The sequence below is a fragment of the Ruditapes philippinarum genome, unplaced genomic scaffold (genome assembly GCF_026571515.1).
Source record: "Ruditapes philippinarum isolate M1 unplaced genomic scaffold, ASM2657151v2 ctg2664_1_1_1_1, whole genome shotgun sequence".
NCBI lineage: Eukaryota > Metazoa > Mollusca > Bivalvia > Venerida > Veneridae > Ruditapes > Ruditapes philippinarum.
In genome coordinates this window covers 101,665-125,132 of record NW_026855343.1, presented here as the reverse complement: position 1 = coordinate 125,132, position 23,468 = coordinate 101,665, and the positions used below count along the sequence as shown (strand labels likewise).

The following is a 23,468-nucleotide window of genomic DNA, read 5'->3' as shown; positions in this document are numbered from 1 at the left end:
GTGTCTACCAAGTCTGTTCAAATAAACAAATAAAAGCCCTTGGGTAAAAATTGGCCCGGGGGTGGGGGGGGCCAATATACAGGTGAGCGACCTCAGGGCCATCATGGCCCTCTTGTTTTAGTTAATCTGGAAAGTTGCTATATATCTGTAACAGTGTCACTGTGACTTAAGCCCGAAAAACCTAATTATAATTACAAAATGATTATTTAACATCCCTATATGCCTTTAATAACATTTTTATGTTTTCCTTTGCAGGAACTAGTTGATAGATTAGCTGCTATGTTAAACTTCAATCTGCAGCAACTGTGTGGTTCAAAATGTAAAAACTTGAAGGTGAAAAATCCAGAGAAGTACGGATGGGAGCCCAAAAAGTTGCTGAATTCTCTCACAGATATATACCTGCATTTAGACTGCCCCAAATTCTGTGAGGCCATAGCAAATGATGAGGTAAATTATGCTGTATAATATTCAGAATTCCTGAAAAATGATCTTTGTAACGCAAACATGGGAGAATTAAAGTCATAAGCAATCTTCAATGCACAATAAAACAGCAATCTACAAGGCACAAAAAAAACCCCAATCCAATTCATTTCCACTTTATGATTTTCATAAAGACTGGAAGGAAAGTATTAAGTATAAATGAAAATTTGATCTTATTTGGTGGAATGCATATTTTATTCCAATAAAAGGGAGGGATATGTTTTATAGCAAATGAGCATGTATCTTCCATTACCAATTCTCTTTCTAATAGCAAAAGACCCGTTTCTTAGGTGCTTTTTTAGTTGGCCCAAATGATTGTTTTTTACCACAAAGACTCTTTTATTTCGCCCGAAAGGTGGAATTGAACCACTATGACGCTAATCATCTACAGGTTTGAAGCCTGCACCCCGGACCACCGAGGGTCATTCGGGCAGTAGTGCTGTGCTTAACTCAACTATATATAGTAGGTGTTTAACTTAATTAAAGTTTGGATGGTTAACTAATTGCATATTAAGATTAGACAAATATAACCAGAACAATATAAAACCTGATTTCATTTATGATGATTCCAGCAGTCCTTGGTTATTAACCTAAACATATGGTGATAGGAATATTATCAATTTTTCTATGGAAAAATATAGTTATTTATATTAACAGTGCATTTTGGATTACTAAAGGGAGGTAATTGGGGTTTTTTATTTACTTTTTCCTTTCTTGTTATGTACAAAATGGATATTATGTGGATAAAATCATGTAATTTTATTAAAATTATTTTCGGAAATTAAATTGTATGATTTTACCAAGTAAAAAAGATGCTATAGCAATAATTTAATAACATAGCTACAAATAAAAGAAAATAAAAACAACATTACATAATAGATTTTTTTATCCCAAATTTTGTTAGACACAAAATGTTATAGCTACAATGTATATTAAAATTGTGTTTTTTCAAGGCAGTGTAGATTAATTACTTAAAATTTGTTAGCAGCTATAATATCCAACATATGTCACCACTATAGAGGCGGACCATGCTGCACATCTGTGAAGACAAACAATTACTAGACTTGTAAACGTTTTCTTTGCTAGCATAGTTTTTTGTACTTTAATACCAACCCTGATAAACTAAAAATGTTTAAGTTGGACAAATGGATTATTCAAATTAAGTGGGGAAATGGTACTTCCCAGTAACTTCCATGAACAGACTCAATCTAACCGAGCCTGTAACATTTTCAGTAATCTAAGGGATTCTGATTTTCTCTTTTTGAGCCTTTAGCCTGTTGACAGTAATTGCACCTACCCATTTACTGGTGCACTTTTGTGCCATCTGATCAATGTGAGCACATTTAGCTCTTCAGTCGGTAGGCTTAAATATTTTACAATTTTTCCTAAAAATATTGAATGGTTTAGTCCAGATAGACAAGTGGACAAGTCATTGTAAGATATTCAATGTGGGAAGATTATCACATTATTCATTTTATAAAAAAAAAAATCTATATATATCTACAGATATCATACAGGAATTTTTCCTGAAGATGGAAAAGTCTATTTAAGATATTTAGTGTAGGTCAATGCATTATTTATTTCATAAAAAAAAATATTTCTATATTTTAACAGAGATCGTACAGGAAGGAGTTATTTGATGATGCTATGGCCAGAATGAGAAGAGCTTGTATTAAGACTGAGAACGAGATAGAAAAGTTCAAGTCTATACAAGATAAGGTGGAGGAGATTGTTGTACAAAAAGCCAGGGAGGAGAGGGACTATGGTGAAGTTCCAGATGAATTTAGAGGTACAACAGCTTAAATACAGGAAAAATAGGGGGAGTCCATAGTTGAGTGTTTTATGTCGCCAACTAAAATTACTTAAAAAAATATGGGGGCCTCCCTGATTGAGTAGTTTAGGTCGCCAACTAAATTGACTGAAAAAAAATAAGGGGCTCCATAGTTGAGTGGTTTAGGTCGCCAACTAAAATTACTTTTAAAAAAAATAGGGGGCCTCCATGATTGAGTGGTTTAGGTCACCAACTTAAGTGCCTTTAAAAAAAATAGGGGGCTCCATAGTTGAGTGGTTAAGGTCACCAACTAAAATTACTTAAAAAATATAGGGGGCCTCCATAGTTGAGTGGTTTAGGTCGTCAACTAAAATTACTTTTAAAAAAAATAGGGGGCCTCCATAGTTGAGTGGTTAAGGTCGTCAACTAAAATGACTTAAAAAAAAATAGGGGCCTCCATAGTCAGGTCCTTAAGGTCGTCAACTAAATTTCCTTAAAAATAGGGGTCCTCTATAGTTGAGTAGTTAAGGTTGACAACTAAAATCACTTGACAATTATAAATTGCTGTGGATTCAAATCCCATCTGGGACTTTGGATTCTTTCATGTGAGGAAGCTATTGTGCTAGAATACGGAAAATCAGTGGTTTTACTTGTGTGCCTACTTGCGGCAGAAATAATGCATGGATGATGACCTGAGGTGTTCCTACACCAGTGAAGCAGGAAAATGGCCATATGATCTTAACCATTATGCTTAAAAGCAGAAAGAGAAATAAATGTAACACTGACAAACATTTTTAATTTTCATTTTTCTTAAATTATTTTTTTTTAGATGCTTTAATGGATACATTGATGAAGGACCCTGTAGAGCTTCCCAGTGGCAATGTAGTTGATAGACACATTATTGTACGACATCTTCTCAACTCACAGACTGATCCCTTCAATAGACAGCCCCTCACAGAAGAAGGTCTTATTCCAAGTAAGTTTTATATTCATTCAACTCTCTGTATAATTTTGATATAAGTTCTAAAGATTTTTATGCCCCCACAATGTGGGAGCATATAGCGTTGCACTTGTCCGTCCGTCCGTCTGTCCGACTCACAGGACAGTAATTATGTGGCTAGAGGGACAATAGGTAACTGTTCTTTCTCTTTGATGTCATTCATTCTGTAATGCTTTTATGTGGCTATTTTCTTTTGTGTGGCTAAAAAGAACAATAGAGAGAACAATAGAGTAGCCACATTATTACTCTCCTGTTAGAGCGTCCGTCCGTACGTCTGTCCAAAAGTCCCGAAATCTTGTGAACGCAACTCCTCTTAAACCGGATGGCAGATTTTGCTTTAACTTACAGGGATGAACAACCTTAATGTGTAGATGGTAGTAAAGGAAGGAATTTTCGCTGCGACCAAATTTAACAGAATTATGGCCCTTTGTTGATTTTTTCATTATATACTATGTAGAAATTTTGTGAACGCAACTTCTCTTAAACCGGATGGCAGATTTTGCTTAAACTTCCAGGGATGAACAACCTTAATGTGTAGATGGTAGTAAAGGAAGGAATTTTCGCTGAGACCAAATTTAACAGAATTATGGCCCATTGTTGATTTTTTGTTTTCAACTTGTGGCACATGTAGTCCAAAAAATATTTGACCTGGAGTCATAAGATTGACAGAATAGTGGCGTGTGGGGGCATCCGTGTCCTATGGACACATTTCTAGTTTTTGACTGGTTATAGGCCAATTAAAATAAATATAAGGTTATATAACCAAAGCTGCTATGTGTGAGTTATATTGCCATCAACCATACAACCACAGGACGTCCATGACTGAGTGGTTATGGTCGTTTACTTCAAACCATGTCTACATGTGCCTGAAATAATGTATGGAGTTATATGACCTTATAGTTGTTATAATTTTGAGAAATTTTTGGTTCCATATTTTATATGTTTTGCTTTTATTGACACAAAAACTTTTATAAGCATACTAAATCATATAATATTTTTAACATGTCTATTCTTGTTAAATATACTTGTTTATAGGCATACCCTGGAAGTATTCTTTACAGTCTTAAAAGAAATATGGAAAGAATTAAAACTGCATTCTTCCAGATATGCAAAAATATTTCAAGAAAATTAAACTTTAATAACAAAGCAATAAGGGCCATGTTTGTATATTCCGACCTCATTTTAGTAATTTATGTGGATTGAAATTGCTGTTTAAATAAAGTTTACTATTAAATTCATTTTCTAAATTTTCATGAAAATTAGCATGAATCTGGAGGCATGCTGCTTTAAAATTAATGCAAAAAAATAACAAAATTGTGTCTTTAATTTTCAGGAGATGATATAAAACAGAAGATTGCAAATTGGATCAAAGAAAAGGATCAGTCAAAATGAACCAGTCAAATATCTAGTCACAGAATGTTGTACACAGTCTAATTCAATTGAAAACTGTGTCACAGTCTGCTTTTCAAGAAATTCAAAGAATTAGTCAATTTGTAACTTCTAACATATTGTAAAAGACTGTGTTATGTCTTGTTTCCTAATATACAATTTAACATATTACAATGTATTATTGCATTTTTCTATCTCAGACTGAGAACTACAGTTTATAGCCGTTAAGCCAAGACACAGTCTATTTTTCAGTTCAACTATTTAAATAATAAGGATAGCTATCTCCTTTTTTGCAGTAGGATACCACTTGATAATGATTTTGCATTTCATTTTTGAACAGCTTACCCAGTAAAGATATTGACTTAAACTGAACACATGTGTTTTGGAATAGGTCACTTACTAAGACCAATAATTGTAGAGTGAGAATTGACTGCTTTACTTATTCCAAGTCAGCCAGAAAAGCTTATCAGCCGCCTTCACTGTATGATCTTATATAAGCAAATCTATAATCAACTGTGCATTTTGATAAGGTCAGTTTATCTACACCATATGCATAATTGGTGTTTTATAAATAATTAAACACCTCTCTTGTTCAACTTCACATTATATTCATCAATTCACCTTTTATATCTCGGAAAATTTCCTGTATGACACTTTTTCAATCAAACATTGAGTGCAGTAGAGTGAACTGTCTGTATGATAGCTCTTGTTTATAATTTTTTTTACCAAAATTGTGTCACAATTCAAAGTCTAAAAATAAAACTAGAGTCACAGTCATGTTATCTCAAAAGGCTGAGACTCAGTCTATGTCTTGTTGTCAAAATTGAAGACACAGTCTATGTTTGTGTCATAGTCCATTTCAAAGTTAAATTTAAAATATACAATCAAAGTGATTTGTTTCAACCTTTAACCTTCTCAATAATTGTCATGGATATGCCCTGCTTTGAATTTTGAAACAGTTCATGCAAGTTTTAAGGGATTTGAATACCAAAATACATAAAAATTTAGCTACCGGTATAGAACCTGGTCAGTCTGACCAGGTTTACAGGCTGGCCTGGCTTTATTCTGGTGGCAAAGGTTAATCACTACTGGTTCCAGCAAATTATCACTGCCTGTTCTGGTAGAATAAGATAAATGTTATGATACGAAAATGTTATGAAATTTCTGTCAATTTTATTATATAAATCTACTCAGTATTAGTGTATCAATCAAGAAATGATATACTTACAAGCATAAGGTTGATAAAGACATCTAAATCTTGTTAAATATTGATGAACTGAAGGTCAATTTATAGACTTTATATGAAATTTTAATTGATAATTTACTTATTCCAATTTTTATTCTGAATTCCTTGGAAAAAGGCTTTAGCTAAATTATGAACTTAAGAAAATAAAAATGAAATAGCACAAATGCGTATCTTAACAAAGTTCTTCTAGAAAGTCAGATGAACAGAGCTTATAAATACATATTTGTTTCTCATAGAAACAAATAATAAACAGTTTGTAGAAATACTCTTTGAACACTTTTATACTACTGTGTGTCATAGAAATGTGTTATAAACATTAGAGCTGTCAATGATAGAGACAATATTGATGTATTGTTGTTTTTTTTTGTAGATCAATAATCGATACACATTTTATTAAATCGATAATTTTGATTAATGATTTAAATATCTATAAATTAGGAAAAATAACCCAAAAACATATACAAAAGCAGGTGGCCATGTCTAACACCAAGCTGTTGTTACATAATGGACATATTTCATAGCAGTAATGACTAAAAATGGTCAAAGGACATTTTTATACAGGACACACACAGCATATTTGTTTGAACAAAACATGTTTTTTATTAAATTTATTTAAACCTGTATGAAAGTGAATTATATACAGTATTTATCAATTTATTAGTGAAACGACAATATTTTGTATCTGATATTGATGTATCGTCAAAATAATGACATCAAATGTAGGGTTTTGTGATAAAAATATCATTTTCCTGGTTTAACCAGCAAACCATATTTTTCGCTCTTTTATAAATCTTAATTTTCCAAACATAATTCTTAAAAAAGCAAAGATGAAAATAGTTGATAAAATTTTGTATTGATAGAACTTGGTTCTATTAAATTTTGTAGAATTACGATATGAATTTTGAGACTTATGTATTGTATCAGATTTTGTTATTTCTTGTAAATGTATATATGTGATATTGACTGTTGTGAAATTAATACATTTTCTTTTCTTTTTTTTTCGTGTGTAAAAGTTTTTCAATTTAATTGTAAAAATATAATTTATGTACAATGTAATATAAAATGTGTTGCTAGACAACTGCTATGTAAGTTAAGATGTTTTGGTAAAGTAAACATTCAAATATTGGATCAATTGACATTGTATCATAGTTTGGGGGCCTCTCTATTGAAAATGTGTCAGAATTAAATCATATGCACATACATGCACATTGCGTTAACTGGAGTTACAGCGCATCGTACAAATCAGATAGCCTCGTATTTCGATGCTCTTTCCATTATTTGTAAGAAATGAATAGCTCAGATTTGTGAGGTACTGACATGGACAGTTCATTTCTTGAAATTCTGAAGAAAAACAAATCATATCATTATGTAATTTCTACATCATGTAGACATAGTAAGACTTACAAGGTATCACCGTTTAGAACTGAAAGACCTACAAAATGTTACCTCTCTCTCTCTTCTTTCCTTATTAAAAGTTTCTTTAATCATGAAAGCCACAATGGGCAAGTGACTTAGAAACTCAAGCCATCATCATGTGTGAATTTATTATGGGGTAATTTTCTTTTTTATCATAGAGGCCTTAATAGGCAAGTGTTGAAGGAAATTCAAGTCTGCATTATATGTTAATCTGTTATTATGGAATAACGGTACACATGAGGATGCTGTCCATGCAGTTTATACATGTAAAAGGTTAACTTATTAACCTGTGTGTCAATATGGTATACTTAATTTGGCTGTCCTAGATTTCCCATTCTAATAAATTTTGAAGCTTCCCAAAATAGCGGTTTAAGAGACAGTATTGTGTAAATGCTAATTAAATCCATAACTGTTCTATCTGTGATGCCATATGGAAAGGTTTGATAAAAACACCTGAAATACATCCAAGTTTTTGTAGATTTAACCCCTTACCCGGCCATATTTGTGTATTGGATTTTGCCAGCTTTATATTTTGGAAAAATGATGCCAAAAGCTAATACAGATCTAGTTTCATAATATAATAGGTTGAATTTGATGGGAATATTGAAATAGACTAACTCTGGAATAAAGAATATTTGGATTTTTCCCCGCTAATCCATAGGTAAAAACAAACAGTTACAGCTTCGAAAATAAGGAAAACAGGTTAACTAATCTATTGTGACGGGTAGTGCACTTTGAAGCTTTAACAGTAAAAGTTTATAAATTTTGTACAGATGGATTAGTTGGAAAAACCCACATTTGCCAAGTTCCGGAGAACGTCTATTGAGGTTTTCTGGTTTACATTAAACATTGACACATGTGTACATGTGTATTTGAATATGTGTAATGAAATAGCATTAATAAGAAACACATGTTTCTATGTATTTGAACATTAAATGAATTGTGAAAATATTGAGGCAATATTGTTCTCAGTATCTTGTAACTATGATTAAAAAATTTTAAACACTATTTAGCAGGGTAAAATGATGAGGACTCAATTACATTGTACCTTGTTTTTTGTTTGCATAAGCTGGTGAACACTGTTGTATATTCTGGCAGTAAAATTCTGTGCTACAGTATTGATTATTTTTATGCTGGCATATTGTGCTGTACAAGTGTGATCAGTTATGTGTAATATAGTTGAACTACTACATGTGTATCGAAACAATAAATATGCATATTTTCATGGTTCAATGGAATTCTAGTCTATGGGTGGGTGAATAAAGAAAAGTAAACCTCCATATTGACAAGTTTCCTGTTGACCCTTTGGTATATCTTTACTTTATGGATAATGGTACCTTGTGAACAAAAAATATTTGGCTAAAAATGATTTTTTTTTTCTCATTTGATGTTGATTTATTGCCAGATTTAAATTTCATTCAAATTCCTGAAAATTATCATGATTATATGAAAGACATGGGGGAAAAGTTTGTTTTTATTATAGTTAATGCTTAGTGAGATAAAAAAAAAGGGATATCACATTGAATGATGTACAGTGAAAGATATGGCTTTTATCTCACTCACTGAAGTCAGTATTTTAGTAGGCTGCACTATATAAAAATGAATTAATTTTTAATTTCAAATACGTCCAACCCTAGACTATCACATAAATTCTTCTTTATCCATTTATATTTTCATTATTGACATATTTCCACATGTTTTAAATGGCATTTTTCATCATTTTGTTTAGCATTGTCCCAGTGATATTTTGATGCCTAGGTTTGAGACAGCCATATCTTTAACCTTGTCTTCTACTGGTTAACTATCTCATACTGGTTAACTATCATATACTGGTTAACTATCTCATACTGGTTATCTTTTTCATACTGGTTATCTTTTTCATACTTTTAACTTTTTCATACTGGTTAACTATCACATACTGGTTAACTATCTCATACAATGGCCTTTAAATTGTAATGTACAACACCTGTTTTTCTGGAGCCTGTTTTGTAAAATGACATAGATGGGTGTTTAGAAACATGCATTCATTAGGCTAACATGCAATCATTTGATCACCATTTTATTGCCAAATATACATCATTTAACTACTTACATTTGTGATCTTGCAGTCTAACATTTTGTTCTTTTTTTTGTGGCGCTATTGCATTTGTTATTTAGTATTTGCTTACTTATTGACCTGTACATGAAACAATTCCGAATTTTGAAAACATTTACAAAATATCTCAAAAAAGGCACTCCGTTTTACTTGTACATTTTGCAGTTTAATGTTTGAATTATATATAGAAAAACCCAATACCTTGAAAAGTTATATGTCTGCATTTAAATGAATTACTCCTCACATATTTGATGTTATTTCTGAAACTTTTCATTACAGTGGTTTATTTAGAAAATGTTTATTTTCCAGGCAAGTCCAATGTACAATAAATTCAATAAAAATGTTAAAAACTGAACAGAGCAGTGTTGTTTTTTTTCCATGCATTTTGTAAAATCATATATATTTATGGGTTTTAACACTGATTTTTAACAGTGTTTATATAAAGACACCCTTTTCTGGCAGTTTGTGTACTGATTGAAAATTATTTTGCAAGCATTCACTAATATACAATGATCATATTGTAACATGGCATTTCATTGGATAATTGTGACGTATATGTAATGATGTCTATTTATAAAATAATAATTCCCTTTTTTCTTTAAATTTAATTATTTATGAAATAATTCCTTTTTTTCTTTAAATTTAATAAATCATATTTTTGCAAATATTTCTGCACGCAAAAAGTTCACTTTTTGACATTCGCAAAATTTTTGTGACTTTATACAGTATTTGAACAATTCTTACAGTCAAATAAACTGTCCTTGGTTACATTTATTTAACCATTCATTTAAACCTTATGTCTATTTGGATAAACACTATGTGTGCCTATGAAAAAAGGTTAATGAGAAGGTTAGATGCTTATAAAAGATAAATGCCTATAAAAGGTTCAGTCACTCCTAAGTTGCCTCTTTTGAGCATTTTAATCGTTACATTCTTTGTTATTAGCATCTATTACATGAACATCACAGTTGTCCAATGAGAATCATTGTTACAAACATGCAGTATTATAATACAACAAGTGTAAATAATTGAGATATACTTCACTTCCGTGACAATAAGTTCATTACTCTTTACCAGATAATTTATACAGTATTGGATAAGCCTTTTAACAGAAACCAAGGCCAGAATTTACATCTTTAGTACTTGTTTTTCTATTTGTTAACAGAAAGAAGGGAGGCGGGATTTATGGTTTTTTGACAAAGAATCTTTCCCTCTAAATCCAAACTTTCCCCTTGAGAGTAAATCAAAGCAATGTTTTTTTTCCATTAACTCTTTCTACAGATTCTTTGAACTTTTACAGGAGATTTGATACTTTATTATGTACGAAGCTCCGATTACAAATTAAAAGAAAATACTTATAAAGATGACATTTACGTGTTGTTTTTGTTTTTTTTCACAATGACATTTTCTTCTAATTAAATAGTATTATTAGATATAATAAGATTAAATTATGAGATACGAACACCTGTTTACAAAATAAAATTGTTACATCAAAACATTTGTTTTACCGGGCACCTCAGATTACGGGGAAAATCGGGGGAAAAAATTGTATACACCAATAATCTTGGCAGTATTTTATATTAAATATATAACACAAAACAGACAAGTGCATTATACATATATAACTTCAGTACAAAGGTTTAAATATTTTCCTCAACTTCTGAATGCCCATATGTCATGTGTATGTAGCCTTAAGATTTATGATGAAAGAATCTGCGATTTTATCAAGATAACATCACGGACATACTTGAACAATTTACCGGCAAAGTGATTAAAGCATCAGATTAGGAGTCTCAAAGATTGCTGGCGGTGTGGGTTCAAACCCTGTCCAGAGCAAACATTAACTGTTGTTTCTTTGGGCAAGAAACTTTAACTCATTGCTTAAGTACTACATGTAGTTGGTTCGGGGAACATACTTGAGTGTGTCTATTACAAGTTAGCTTATAGCTGGTAATGAAAAAAGAAATAATTCTGTATAAACTTTAAACAGGTCTGCATAGCCTAAAATATTTTTTTTTATAAAATTATATTAATTTTAATGATACAAAAAGGACCTTCTAACATTGACCTTACTTATTATGAAACAAAATAATTGAATTTCAATACATTGACCTAGAAATACATAACCGGTATGAATACATTGTAATGTCAATGGAATTTAAAACAAACAGTTTATGTTATATAACAAGTATTATTTATATCTATACATTTACATTTTAACAGAAATATTTCACAAGTGTTTGATGATATTATAGAAAAATATAAACTTTTTAAAAACCTTTTTCTCCCCTTCCTATAAACAAAAATTGATTTATTTAAAATTTTTATAATAAATTCCATGTCTTGATTGAGGAAAAATAGAAGTTAATTCACCATGAACTAAAGCCACTGTCAATTTTGAACAACTAAAAGCATTTTTGTTTTTTTTATTGTTGTTTTTTTTGTCATAAATGCAAAAATGTTTAGGCTTCGGTGAGATCATCGTTATAGTAGAGTTGCACTGATTGTAAGAAAGTGTCATCATTCATGCTTAATTTGTAAAAGTCTTCGTCGTCATCTTGAATATTATTTTCCTCAAGTGTTTGGTTCATGTCCAGATTTCTGCCGTCGTATTTCCAGGTATAGCTAGCGGCATGGGCGTTGTACTTCAAGTAGCGCTCCAAAATTTCTGTCATTATTTCTTCTGAACAAACCTGCAAGTTTTCAAATTTAAATGTAAGATTTTGGTATTTAATTGGGAATAAATCTATAAAACAATGTAAAATTAAATACTCCAAAAAAATTAGTTAGATGAAAAATGTGTTTTAATCAAACAATTTCTTAAAAGATGAAATGTTTACAAAAAAGCATAAAAAGGACGTTACAACTATAATTTATGTAATTCAAATTATTTCTGTGAAAAGATGTTGGAAAAATTATGAAAAAAAAAAGCTCATTCTTTTCTGAAACATTTATAATAATTTGCATAAGTTAAAACTCATTAATTTTGATAAATATTATAAAAAAAAAAATTCAACAAGAAGCATCAAGACTTGAAAAACTTATACAAAAATGATATAAATTTTTGTGATGAAACAGACACAAACCTCGATCACTTGTTCCTGTGATGTCAATGTGTTAATAATTTTGATATTTCTTGTTTTCTTTGACAGAATGCCGACAAGGTAACTGTCATCTTTCCACCAAGGTCGGCCAAAATCATTGGCCCAGGAGGAGTCAGGGTATGGTGGTGGAATATGTACAAATCTTCCATTGGGAGCATATGGTATCACACAGCCTGTTTGTGGATCTACATTTGTACGAATCTGAGAAATAAAAAAACAAAGGAAATGGCATTAAGATGTTATTTTGACTAACCAATCATTTAATTATGTGATTCATATAATTCAACTTAATATACTTTGTTAAAGGGTACAAAGTCATACTGAACTGTATATATTTTTCAGCAGAATTTTTTTCTTTTGTTACATAGTGCTCTGAGAATTATATCAAATTATGTTAATTGAAAGAATATTGTTTGTAAATTTTCACAAAAGCAGAACGGCAAAATAAAGACATTCAGATTTGGCTCTTAAAGCCTTTAACTCAAATCAGCATGTAGATATTTTATTGTTTAAGGAAATTTATTCTTTTCACTATATTTATAGTGAGTTAAAATTTAACAAAGGCATTTACTTTTACAAACAATAAAAAAAAATAATCCCCCCCCCCCCCCAAAAAAAAAAACCCACAAGGATATGCATAAAACATTCTAGTACAGTTTTTTACATTTAAAGTCTGGCGACACACCTCAATAATTTTGCCAAAATGTTTCAAGAAAATCAAACTTGAGAAAAATGTAAAAAGATTTTTAGAAAAGTAAATAGATTCAAAATTTGCATAATTTTGACATTTTTATTTATAATTAACATAGATTGTAAATTGTAAGTCAGATGTAAATTGCTTTCTCTTTTCACTAAAAAATCACAATACTGTGACAATGTTTTTTACTTTGAAATACATTTTCAAAATTTTCATGAAAATTAGCATTAAGCTGGAGCCATGCCACTTTAATGTAACATGTAAATGATATAGTTTGACCAGTTATGTCTTTACTCCCTTTAAACTCTTTACTTACAAAATGTAACATTTTAATGTTGCATATTCATTGCAAATGTTATACAAAAATGATGTAAATTCTTGCCATGAAACACATAATAACCTGATTTAAAAAAACTTAAGTAATTAAAAAAAAAACTTGTAAAGCACATCATAAATTAATTAATTTACTTACAATTTACAAAAAAACAAATGGCATAAACATTGCTTATATATATAATTCAATATCATTTGGACTGATTTTTAACAGATCACAAATTGAACCACTAATCTTTTGTTATCAAGACACCCATAAAAACACGTACATTAGTTATAAAAACATGATTATTTAAAAAAAAACAACAACAATACTAAACATTAAACATATAAAATATAATAATAAACCTAAGGTTTATGTTTTTATTCTTTGGATGAGTATTTTTGTTTTGTTTTTTGAAACCAATTACTTCCTCTGAGCTCAACATCATGGTACATGGTCTTTAACTGGCTAATTGTATTAAGGTAAACTTCATATAATTTATATTCTCAAATCGTATTTTTCTCGATTTTAAGAGTGTGAGAAACAGTGAATGTATATAAAAAAATTAGATCACGATCCATGATCTCTGGGCTTACGAATATTCAAACTCGATTTTTCACTTTGATTCGTGATTATCTGAGTACTCGGATACTCGCCCCAGCCCTATTATATTTTACTTACATCTTTGGTTTTTCTATCAAACCAGTGTGAAATGTCTTTCCCAGCTGCTTGTACAATGGGTTTCAGCAGAACATCACCTGCAACATAAAGATAAAGAAATACAAAACTGACAGATTTTGGATGAAAAATTGTTGCATTTTACTCATCATGCAGTAAAATAATTGTTGATTGTAATCATTAATTTTGTGCATTTTCAGCACCCATATTTCATGATTTTTTTACCACATTTAAGCTGCAGAACAGACTATTCTGTCAGGTTTTGTGCTCAAGTCCTCAGGTCACTCTGTGACATTTGCTGCCCTTGTGACATTTGCTGCCCAGTATGTGTGACTGCATATAGCTTTAGCTTTATTGACATATTGCTCAGTTGTAAGACTTGTCAAAGAGACATCAAGATACTTTTGAATGTGATTTTTGACAGTATGAATAATTTAAGTCTGTAAAAATTGGGTCAAACCGATCACACCAAATTAACTGCTCAGGAAAACTTGAGGATGTATTTCTTCTTCTTCCAGTACTGTACATAACCCATTCTGGGGCATTAACGTACAGGGTTATATTTTATTATAATAGGTGAGTGTATCACAGTTAATTTTTGAGAACTGTTCACTATTCGAAGTGGAGAGGATGTGTAAGGGTTAGACCATTTGGGTTAGAGTCCCGGTCAGGTTGCACAATTTTCTCACCCTGTGATATGTAGAATCATTAATAAAATGCATTATGTTGAGCACTTTAAACATGTAAATTGATCTAATGTTTTTTATTATATTATTTTACTAAACCAGTAAACTGCTAGTGCTAAACAAACTGAAAATGACAAACCTTGGTATTTTTCACAGAGAGGGGTGAGATTGTAAACTTTTCCAAGAAAAGACACCCACAAATCATCTACTGTATTGTGTATCGCAACTTCATTGGGTGTGAAATATTTTGGACGCGTCATTATCACGATTTGAACCTTACTGACTTTTTTCTTGGTTGTCAATGTAAACAACAAAAGTCAGGGTTAGTGGAAGCTTGATAAACAATTTAAACGAATTAATTAAATTAATATTATTTTACATTTCAAATCCACTGCTCTATTTCAATCATTTTATAAATAATAGAAATAATGAAATAGATCGGGTATTAAATTGCATTTCTTATTTTAAAAGGTAGCTGAAATGATATATATTATGGAAATATTTCGTTTAAAAAATATTTCGTTAATCATAATTCAAAATGGAAGACATAGCTCACTCGGTAATTTTTATTTTTCATTATTTCCGCTTTTCTTACAGATGGTAAAGTAAATTTGCATTTGAATCATATGAAAACTTGTCTTAACACACTTTTCTTTAGATAACTTAAATATCAATTGATCTGCAGCTGATTAATTAATATTTTTTTAGAGCTGTCATCGATATCGACAATATCGATGTATCGTTGATATTTTTTTGTCGATCAATAATCGATACACATTTTAAAAAATCGATACTTTTGACTTATAAATTAAATGTCTAGAAATTATACAATTCACCCAAAATATATGCAGAAACAATTATTTATATCAAATGTGATGCTTTTGTTATATAGTGGAATTATTTCATAGCAATGGTGACAAAAAATATTGTCTAGAAAAAATCATGCAGTGGACAAGACACTGTACAGAACATGTTTTTGACTGAAATCATTGAAACAGGTATGAAAATGAATGACAGACAAATGAGTATAGGATATTATCGATATATCGGTGTATCGTTGATTTTAGTTACTTGATATCGATATATCGTTGATATGCTTTGCACTGAATCAATGACAGCTCTATATTTTTTACGTTTCATGCAAGTTTTCGTCAGATTTAATCTAGATTTATCTCCCCTGATGTACTTTCAAGAGGACTTAGCACTGTTTCTCTGAAACAGTTTAGTATACTGTTTGTGAGCTGTCATTTTAGTCAAAATATATTGATATGCAAAAGCTAGATTCTGATATATCCTCAGCCTCTATTAGTCCTATAAATATGACGTCGCTTTGAGATATTTTTGCTTCTGGGCAAAGGCTTGACCGACATGAAACTATAACAAGCCTGTAACGTCTAATTAATTGGACTACAGCCTCTATGTACTTTATACCGTGAGGTACTTTGTACTGGGAATGTCCAGATATTTCAAATAATACTTACATAAGAAATTTCTTTTGTATGGAAGTGTTTGTCACATTACTTTTATACAAAATAAAAATTATGGCATATTTTGAAGAAAATTAAAAGTTTTAATAACTTTATTCTCGTAATTGTTTTTTTACACATAAAAAAACGGTAGTATAGCCAGGGCTAAAAAACCCTTCTTTGTAGAGGCGGAATATAGGCTGCTATCCCAACCAAACTAGCCTCTTTTTTTCCCCAGTTTGGTCCTCAAAATCCCCCAGTCTTTTGAAATTTCCCATAGAATTTAGAACAATATTAAATGATAGTGTTGAATTAAGGTCTTTTACTGCCTTATCAGTATTTCCCAGTGCTTTTTGCTTTTCTATTTTGAAGAACTTGTTAAAAGTTTGTGTTAAATTTGAGACCCCTTTTCCCAAAGTAATGCCAAAATCACGCATATTTTCCCTGAGAAAAAGGCCGAGGCCCCTTCCCCAAAAATTGTGTTTTGGCCCTGATAGCTAACAATTTGGACCCAGCATGACATTTTGAATATGTGTGCAAATGCTTATCAAATGTAAACCTTTTACTGTGTGACAATTGTTAAACATTGAATGGACAATTTACATTATGTTTTTAACTTTTTAGCTTGACTATTCAAAGTATATGGAGAGCTGACCTACTCACCGCGGCATCCACATCCAGATTTCAGATTAAAGTTTTGGTGCAGTAAAATATTTTTCACTATAACTGTCATTTCTTAAGGTATCAACTTCAAACTTCAAATATATGTTCCTTATAATCAGCCACATTTTATGTGACAAGGTTCATAACTCTAGCACCAATATTTTCAGATTTATCTTCCCTTGAACTTAGAATTTTCCTTAAAAAGTATTATTTTTTACTGTTATTTATTTATTAAGGAATCAACTTCATACTTCATATGTTCATAACTGTAGCACCAATATATATATTATATTGCATTTATAAGCTTTTATCAATATAGGCTTAGAAACATGAGAAACATGAGAATCTTTTCTAGGTGCAGACTTGGTATTGATATACAGTGTTTTTTTTTCTTTATATAACTACTACCCTAAAACGGTACTGGCTGTTCAAAATAACCACAAGGCCAAGTGATTTCTCTGAAATCATTTAAATCCAACATATTCATATAAATCACCACTCAATGGTTCTCCCTGGACAGTTGAAGCTGTTAGCTATCTATATTCATGATGACTAATCTTATTTCTAGCTGAAAAAATGTTTTAAAAAAATCCCAATTTAAGTCAAAATAACGCATTTATATCCAATCAGTCTGGTATTGGCACTATTCCCAAAATAGAGAAGAAAAAAAACCCTGGTCAGTTATGGGCAGGTCAGACTGTTACAATATGGAAAATGTCCTGGTGTTTTATGAACACAGATAGCTGGAAAAGGGTTTATTATTGTCCATAGTAAGTTTTGGATTAAATACTCTAATTTTATTTGACGTTGTTTGCAGGAAACAGAGGAGGAATGTCAAGGCAAGAAGTTGTTACGATCTTGGTTGAATAAAAGTATGAAAGTACAGATGACAGATGGTAGAACTTTGATAGGTATATCTGATTGGCTTATTTAGTGCTTTATGTTTTGATTTTATTCTTTACCTCTTTTAAGTTTATGTAATGCGCTTACCCAGCTGTGTATGTTGAACTGTTAATTGTTATTTTGAAGGGTTTAGCTAGGGGGCATGAGAGATGTTGCATTTTTTCATTATCCCTCATGTGCATACTCTGTCAAACCGAGTCTGCAATTTTCATTTATTTTTTGTGATTAATTAGTCATTAATGCTTCTGAGGGATCACCCTTTTCCCCAAATTTTAAATATAATATAAAAATATCATAGACCTCGTAATATTGATGTTAATTTGAGGAAAAAAATATTGCCCTACTACTTTTGTGTTATTTCATAAAAGGCTTTGTATTGTGCATGTTTAATGTTTGCCCTAAATCTTGGATTCTTAATAGAGATTTAGGTTTAGGTACACATTTAAGTTTCCACATTTAGGAGGGATTGAGGTTTACACATTTAGGAGAAATTTATGTTTACACATGTAGGAGAGATTCAGGTGTACACATTTTGGAAAGATTTAGGTTAACAAGTTTCGGATGAATTTAGGTACACATTTAGGAGAGATTTAGGTTTACACATTTAAGAAAGATTAACATGTAGCTTTACACATTTAGGAGAGATTTAGGTTTACAAGTTTAGGAGAGATAAAGAGTTACATATTAGAGAAATAAAGCTTTATACTTTAGTATGATTCTTTTTAATTAAGGCTATAAGAGTTTTAAATAAAGCCATTATTAGTGAGACCCGTAATGAAAGCATTCTGCTCAATATACAATGCTATCTGCCATTATGTCTGTAAACGTTTTACTTGTGTTTTGTATTGATAAATTTAAAATGAAATTACATTAACATTTATAATTTCAGGTATATTTTTGTGCACAGACAGTGAGAGAAACGTGATTTTAGGCTCATGTGAAGAATATTTAAAACCTCCAGGTAACTAGTCTACATTCTTTAACCAGGATCTTTCAAATAGATTTGTGTTTGAAATACCCTGGTTTAACCAAAGAACGGTCCAATATACATGTACATGAACTAGTTTGGATATATTGATTATAAGCAAATTCAGTTTTATTATCCCCCGCCGATGGAATCGGGAGGGGGATATAGTTTTGGCGTTGTCCTTCCGTCCGTCCGAATTTCGTTTCCGGAGTAGTTCTCTGCAACTACTGGCTGGAATTCAACGAAACTTTCTGGGAATCATCAATATCAAGAGGAGATGCGCATCTAACCGTCCGTCCGTCCGAATTTCGTTTCCGGAGTAGTTCTCTGCAACTACTGGCTGGAATTCAACGAAACTTTATGGGAATAATCAATATCAAGAGGAGATGCGCATATCGTCAGCTTGTTCCGGTCAGACACTTTAACTCAGAGTTATGGCCCTTGATTAGTTATGCAATATGCATATGGAGTAAAAATCGTTTCCGGTGTAGTTCTCTGCAACTACTGGCTGGAATTCAACGAAACTTTATGGGAATCATCAATATGAAGAGGAGATGCGCATATCGTCGGCTTGTTCCGGTCAGACACTTTAACTCAGAGTTATGGCCCTTGATTAGTTATGTAGTATGCATATAGAGTAAAAATCGTTTCTGCACTACTTCTCTGCAACTACTGGCTGGAATTCAACAAAACTTTATGGGAACCTTCAATACCAAGAGGAGATGCGCATATCGTCAGCTTGTTCCGGTCAGACACTTTAACTCAGAGTTATGGCCCTTGATTAGTTATGCAATATGCATATGGAGTAAAAATCGTTTCCGGTGTAGTTCTCTGCAACTACTGGCTGGAATTCAACGAAACTTTATGGGAATCATCAATATGAAGAGGAGATGCGCATATCGTCGGCTTGTTCCGGTCAGACACTTTAACTCAGAGTTATGGCCCTTGATTAGTTATGTAGTATGCATATAGAGTAAAAATCGTTTCTGCACTACTTCTCTGCAACTACTGGCTGGAATTCAACAAAACTTTATGGGAACCTTCAATACCAAGAGGAGATGCGCATATCGTCGGCTTGTTCCGGTCAGACACTTTAACTCAGAGTTATGGCCCTTGATTAGTTATGCAGTATCCATATAGAAAAATATTTGTTTCCTCGCTACTTCTCTGCTACTACTGGCTGGAATTCAATGAAACTTTATGGGATACTAAGAGGAGATATGCATATAGTCGCCTTGTTCCAGTCAGATACTTATAACTCAGATTACTGATTTATGGCCCTTGATTAGTTATGTAGTATGCATACATCTCATTGGCATTTCCAGATTTTACTATTTAACACAAAGTTATGGCCCTGTTATTGCCCTGAATATTTATCAAGTTCAAAGAATATTACTGTTTATGCCATGATTAATGTATAAATAAAGCCTTATGTCTTCAGTTGTTGTGTTAATAATAACCAGTACTCGGCGGGGGATATAAATTCTACGAATTTGCTTGTTTTTACTTTTTTGTCAGTTGTAATTTTCTTTAGATTGACCTATCCATGAAAACCAGGTAAATATATCAACTACAAATGATAATGATTTTGCAGTATGGCAGTTAGCACTGAAAGAACAAAATAATAACCTTTATCATGCCTTTTACAGATCAAGTGGAGAAGAAAGAAGAGCCCAGAATTCTAGGTCTAGCAATGATCCCTGGTCATCATATAGTAAGCATACATGTAGATGAAGACAGAGGAACTCCTATGCAAAGTGTCATGTGACAGGTCATGTGATATATCACATGACAGGTAGAAGATGTCAGCCATTTTGAAGGGGATAAAAAGGCTGACACAGTGTTAGGGAATGACTTTTAAGAAATTGAGAGAGGTGAAGAGGAAACATTCTGTGATAGAAGAGAATAAACTCTTCATATGCTGCAACTGTGCTACAGCCTAATGTTAAATACTTGTGTTTTATTGCAAGTGAAACTTTAAAATATGACATTATATGTTATATCAATGATTTTACGGCAGTTTTGTAAAGGTTATTAATGTATCAGTTTATTAATGAATTAAAAATAGTACAGCATTTTTCTTCCTTTTAATTGATTTTGCAGCTTATTAACATTAAAGAAACTCCAGTGTGGTCCAAAAGCCTAAATACATAAAATTTAAATTTCTTACATAGATCAGCTGGGAAACTTAAACAGAAAGAATATGCAAAAGTTAATTGAGAAATATACTCAGAAATAAATTGATACTTAGCCAGCTTTTCATTCAAAGTATTGCAACGCTTTTCAATTTTGGATCATTTTCCACAATTAAAATAATCATTCTGGATGAATTGAGTGGGCAAATGATTAAAAAATTTTCATACAAGTACAACAAATGGAATATTAATCCAAAAAATATTTACAGCCAGTAATGTAAAAAAAAACTCAGTGGAGTCCCTTTAATATTAATTTGAACAGTTCACATAACTTAGTCCTAAAACTGTCAATGTCAAACTTGTATTTGTAGTCATAAAATACTGTAGGTCAAAATGCTTGTTAGTGGCCATGTCAGTTGTTCAGTAACTCTATAATGTAATTATTTTGATATCTTAAATGTTGACAATTTTCATTAAATTTGAACTGTAAGTTTACATAGCATTATTAATGTCCTCTGCTTACAATAATTATATGAATATCTAAATCAACATTCCTAATTAATGATTTTCCTTTGTTTGTGAAAGCGACTTTTAAAACAAGAGTCGGATGAATCTGACGTCCGTTAATTACTCTTTTAAATTAAGGTTTGGTTTTTGTAGGAGTCACAAGAGACCATGCCCAACAAACATGCTTGTATTTCAATAACTTTAATTACAAAGAGGTAATTATTTTGTCCTTTTATATATTTACTAAGCCACCCACTATTTCTCTTTAAATTGCTTTGCCTTTGATTAAGGACAAGTGCTTGAACAATTTCAAAAAAGTTTGTATATATAGAACTATACGTCCTGTCCTGTAATTAAATTGATACCGTTGGAGGTACTGTTAGAAATAATGTTGGGGATATTGTCATTATTTACGTCGACAGATACTGTACTGTCGGGGATACACTAGTTTTGTAGGAAGAAAATGGATTCACATATCACAAATTACTTGACAGTTTTCAACAAAGCTCATTTCTAATTACGAATCTGCTACTTTCCCCATAATAAGCTTCACTTTTCTAAGAAGAAAGATTGAAGCATTTTTTTTATCAATCATGAATCTGGTACGCAGTGATCTCCCCTTATCAGTACAGATATTACACTCTTTCAAAGGAGGTAATCACTGAGATGAGTTTGCTTTATGATAAGGTCCAATTTTCAGGAACTATCCCTTAAAAACGTGAATAGTTTTCACATGCACTCGGAACAGGCACGTCACGTGTTGTTTTTACATACGGGCGGCAGCTCGCATCGCTTGCTTCTGTAGAGATGAGTTCGGTGAGGGCGTCCCCTATCATGGGCTGAGAATATTCCGAAATCTGAGATGGTTTTACTGTTTTTATCGTAGCCTTTTTGGATGATTGAAACATGGTAGTTTTACATTATTTTTTCTTAATTTATTATTTACGTCATGGAGATAAAAGGCAAACAAAAACCTACTAGTATCAGCCATAAGCATTCCCTGCAAGTACACCGATACTGGTTGTAACATCATACTGTAGGCATTTGCAAAATAACAATCTATAAAGTATTATAATGATTAAACATCTTCGAAACAAAACTCCCAGGCAATTACCGGTAAATAATGCCAGGTAAGCAAAGTCTTAAGATTACTTTGAAATACAATATTCCTCTCTCTTTTTGCGTTTATGCAACAACACAAAAATGTCTATTTAAGGAATTAACCTATTTACCACAGTGCGTGTTATTAGATTTTTTTATAAGGAAGAATATTCAGTAAAATGATGACACCCCCTCCCTGTATAAAATTTCGCTTAGTTTATACAGAATTTATTTTAATTCAATTGTGTAGGCAGCCATTAGCTTATACATGTACACACTTTCGAATCCGTTTTTGGAACCTACCAGTCTTGCTCAAGGACCCAGCGGCAAACGGGGTCACCGCTTTCGCAAAATTTCGCTTTGTACCACCGATTAAAAGCCAGTTATTTTGTCAGAATATCCATGTTCCCCCCTTAAGTTACCCCATATCCCCTTACTTAATATCAGTTTGTAAACAGCGTAAACTTGACAGGGAACTACTCTGATGAAATTGTAATTAAATTGCCCAATTATTGCAATTGCGTCTGAGCACAATACAAACTATAAACAATCCCCTTGAGTAGACCCTTTACCGAGAGAAACTTAGTATTCATGTAATTTACCCGCTGAATAATAATGGTTTCGACCAATTTGAATTTGGAACGTCTTTTTTAAAGATAGGGATTTAAAATATGGGAAATAAAAAAAACCCTAAATAGCTCCCAAAGAGATAAGGGGCCTGGCCGATGACTACATACTGGGGTTTGAACCCCCAGTAGGTATGGTCCATTCACCAACATTTCTTACATTCTTTTTCACCTTCCCTGTGTTCTGTTAAATTTCCAAAACGGTAACCATTGGCCATGTGG

At 31.8% G+C, this 23,468-nt stretch overlaps 3 protein-coding genes and 1 non-coding gene across 4 annotated transcripts in view; 2 read left to right on the top strand and 2 right to left on the bottom strand.

Annotated features, from left to right (window-relative positions):
* The window catches only part of LOC132743018 (ubiquitin conjugation factor E4 B-like), a 38,487-nt gene extending 28,735 nt beyond the window's left edge, over positions 1-9,752 (top strand). Inside the window, exons 23-26 of the mRNA XM_060731525.1 lie at positions 256-447; positions 2,095-2,269; positions 3,081-3,227; positions 4,585-9,752. Of these exons, the coding sequence (XP_060587508.1) occupies positions 256-447; positions 2,095-2,269; positions 3,081-3,227; positions 4,585-4,643 (573 nt within the window). The 3' untranslated portion in view covers positions 4,644-9,752. The remainder of the gene's footprint in view (positions 1-255; positions 448-2,094; positions 2,270-3,080; positions 3,228-4,584) is intronic.
* Positions 826-912, bottom strand: Trnastop-uca (transfer RNA opal suppressor (anticodon UCA)). Its single transcript has one exon. It is a non-coding gene; the product is annotated as a tRNA-Sec (tRNA).
* Positions 9,753-11,858: 2,106 nt separating the features above from the next.
* On the bottom strand, positions 11,859-15,210 carry LOC132743014 (cytochrome b5 domain-containing protein 1-like). The gene is made up of 4 exons (XM_060731521.1): positions 15,018-15,210; positions 14,196-14,272; positions 12,484-12,702; positions 11,859-12,090 (listed from the first exon to the last, which is right to left on the bottom strand). The coding sequence occupies exons 1-4, from the start codon at positions 15,136-15,138 to the stop codon at positions 11,860-11,862; spliced, it is 648 nt and encodes a 215-aa protein (XP_060587504.1). The 5' UTR covers positions 15,139-15,210; the 3' UTR covers position 11,859.
* A 159-nt stretch (positions 15,211-15,369) lies between these two features.
* LOC132743017 (N-alpha-acetyltransferase 38-B, NatC auxiliary subunit-like) lies at positions 15,370-20,989 on the top strand. Its single transcript, XM_060731524.1, has 4 exons — positions 15,370-15,437; positions 17,825-17,918; positions 18,800-18,871; positions 20,527-20,989. Exons 1-4 carry the CDS (start codon positions 15,417-15,419, stop codon positions 20,643-20,645), a joined length of 306 nt encoding a protein of 101 aa, XP_060587507.1. The 5' UTR covers positions 15,370-15,416; the 3' UTR covers positions 20,646-20,989.
* The last annotated feature ends 2,479 nt before the right edge of the window (positions 20,990-23,468 follow it).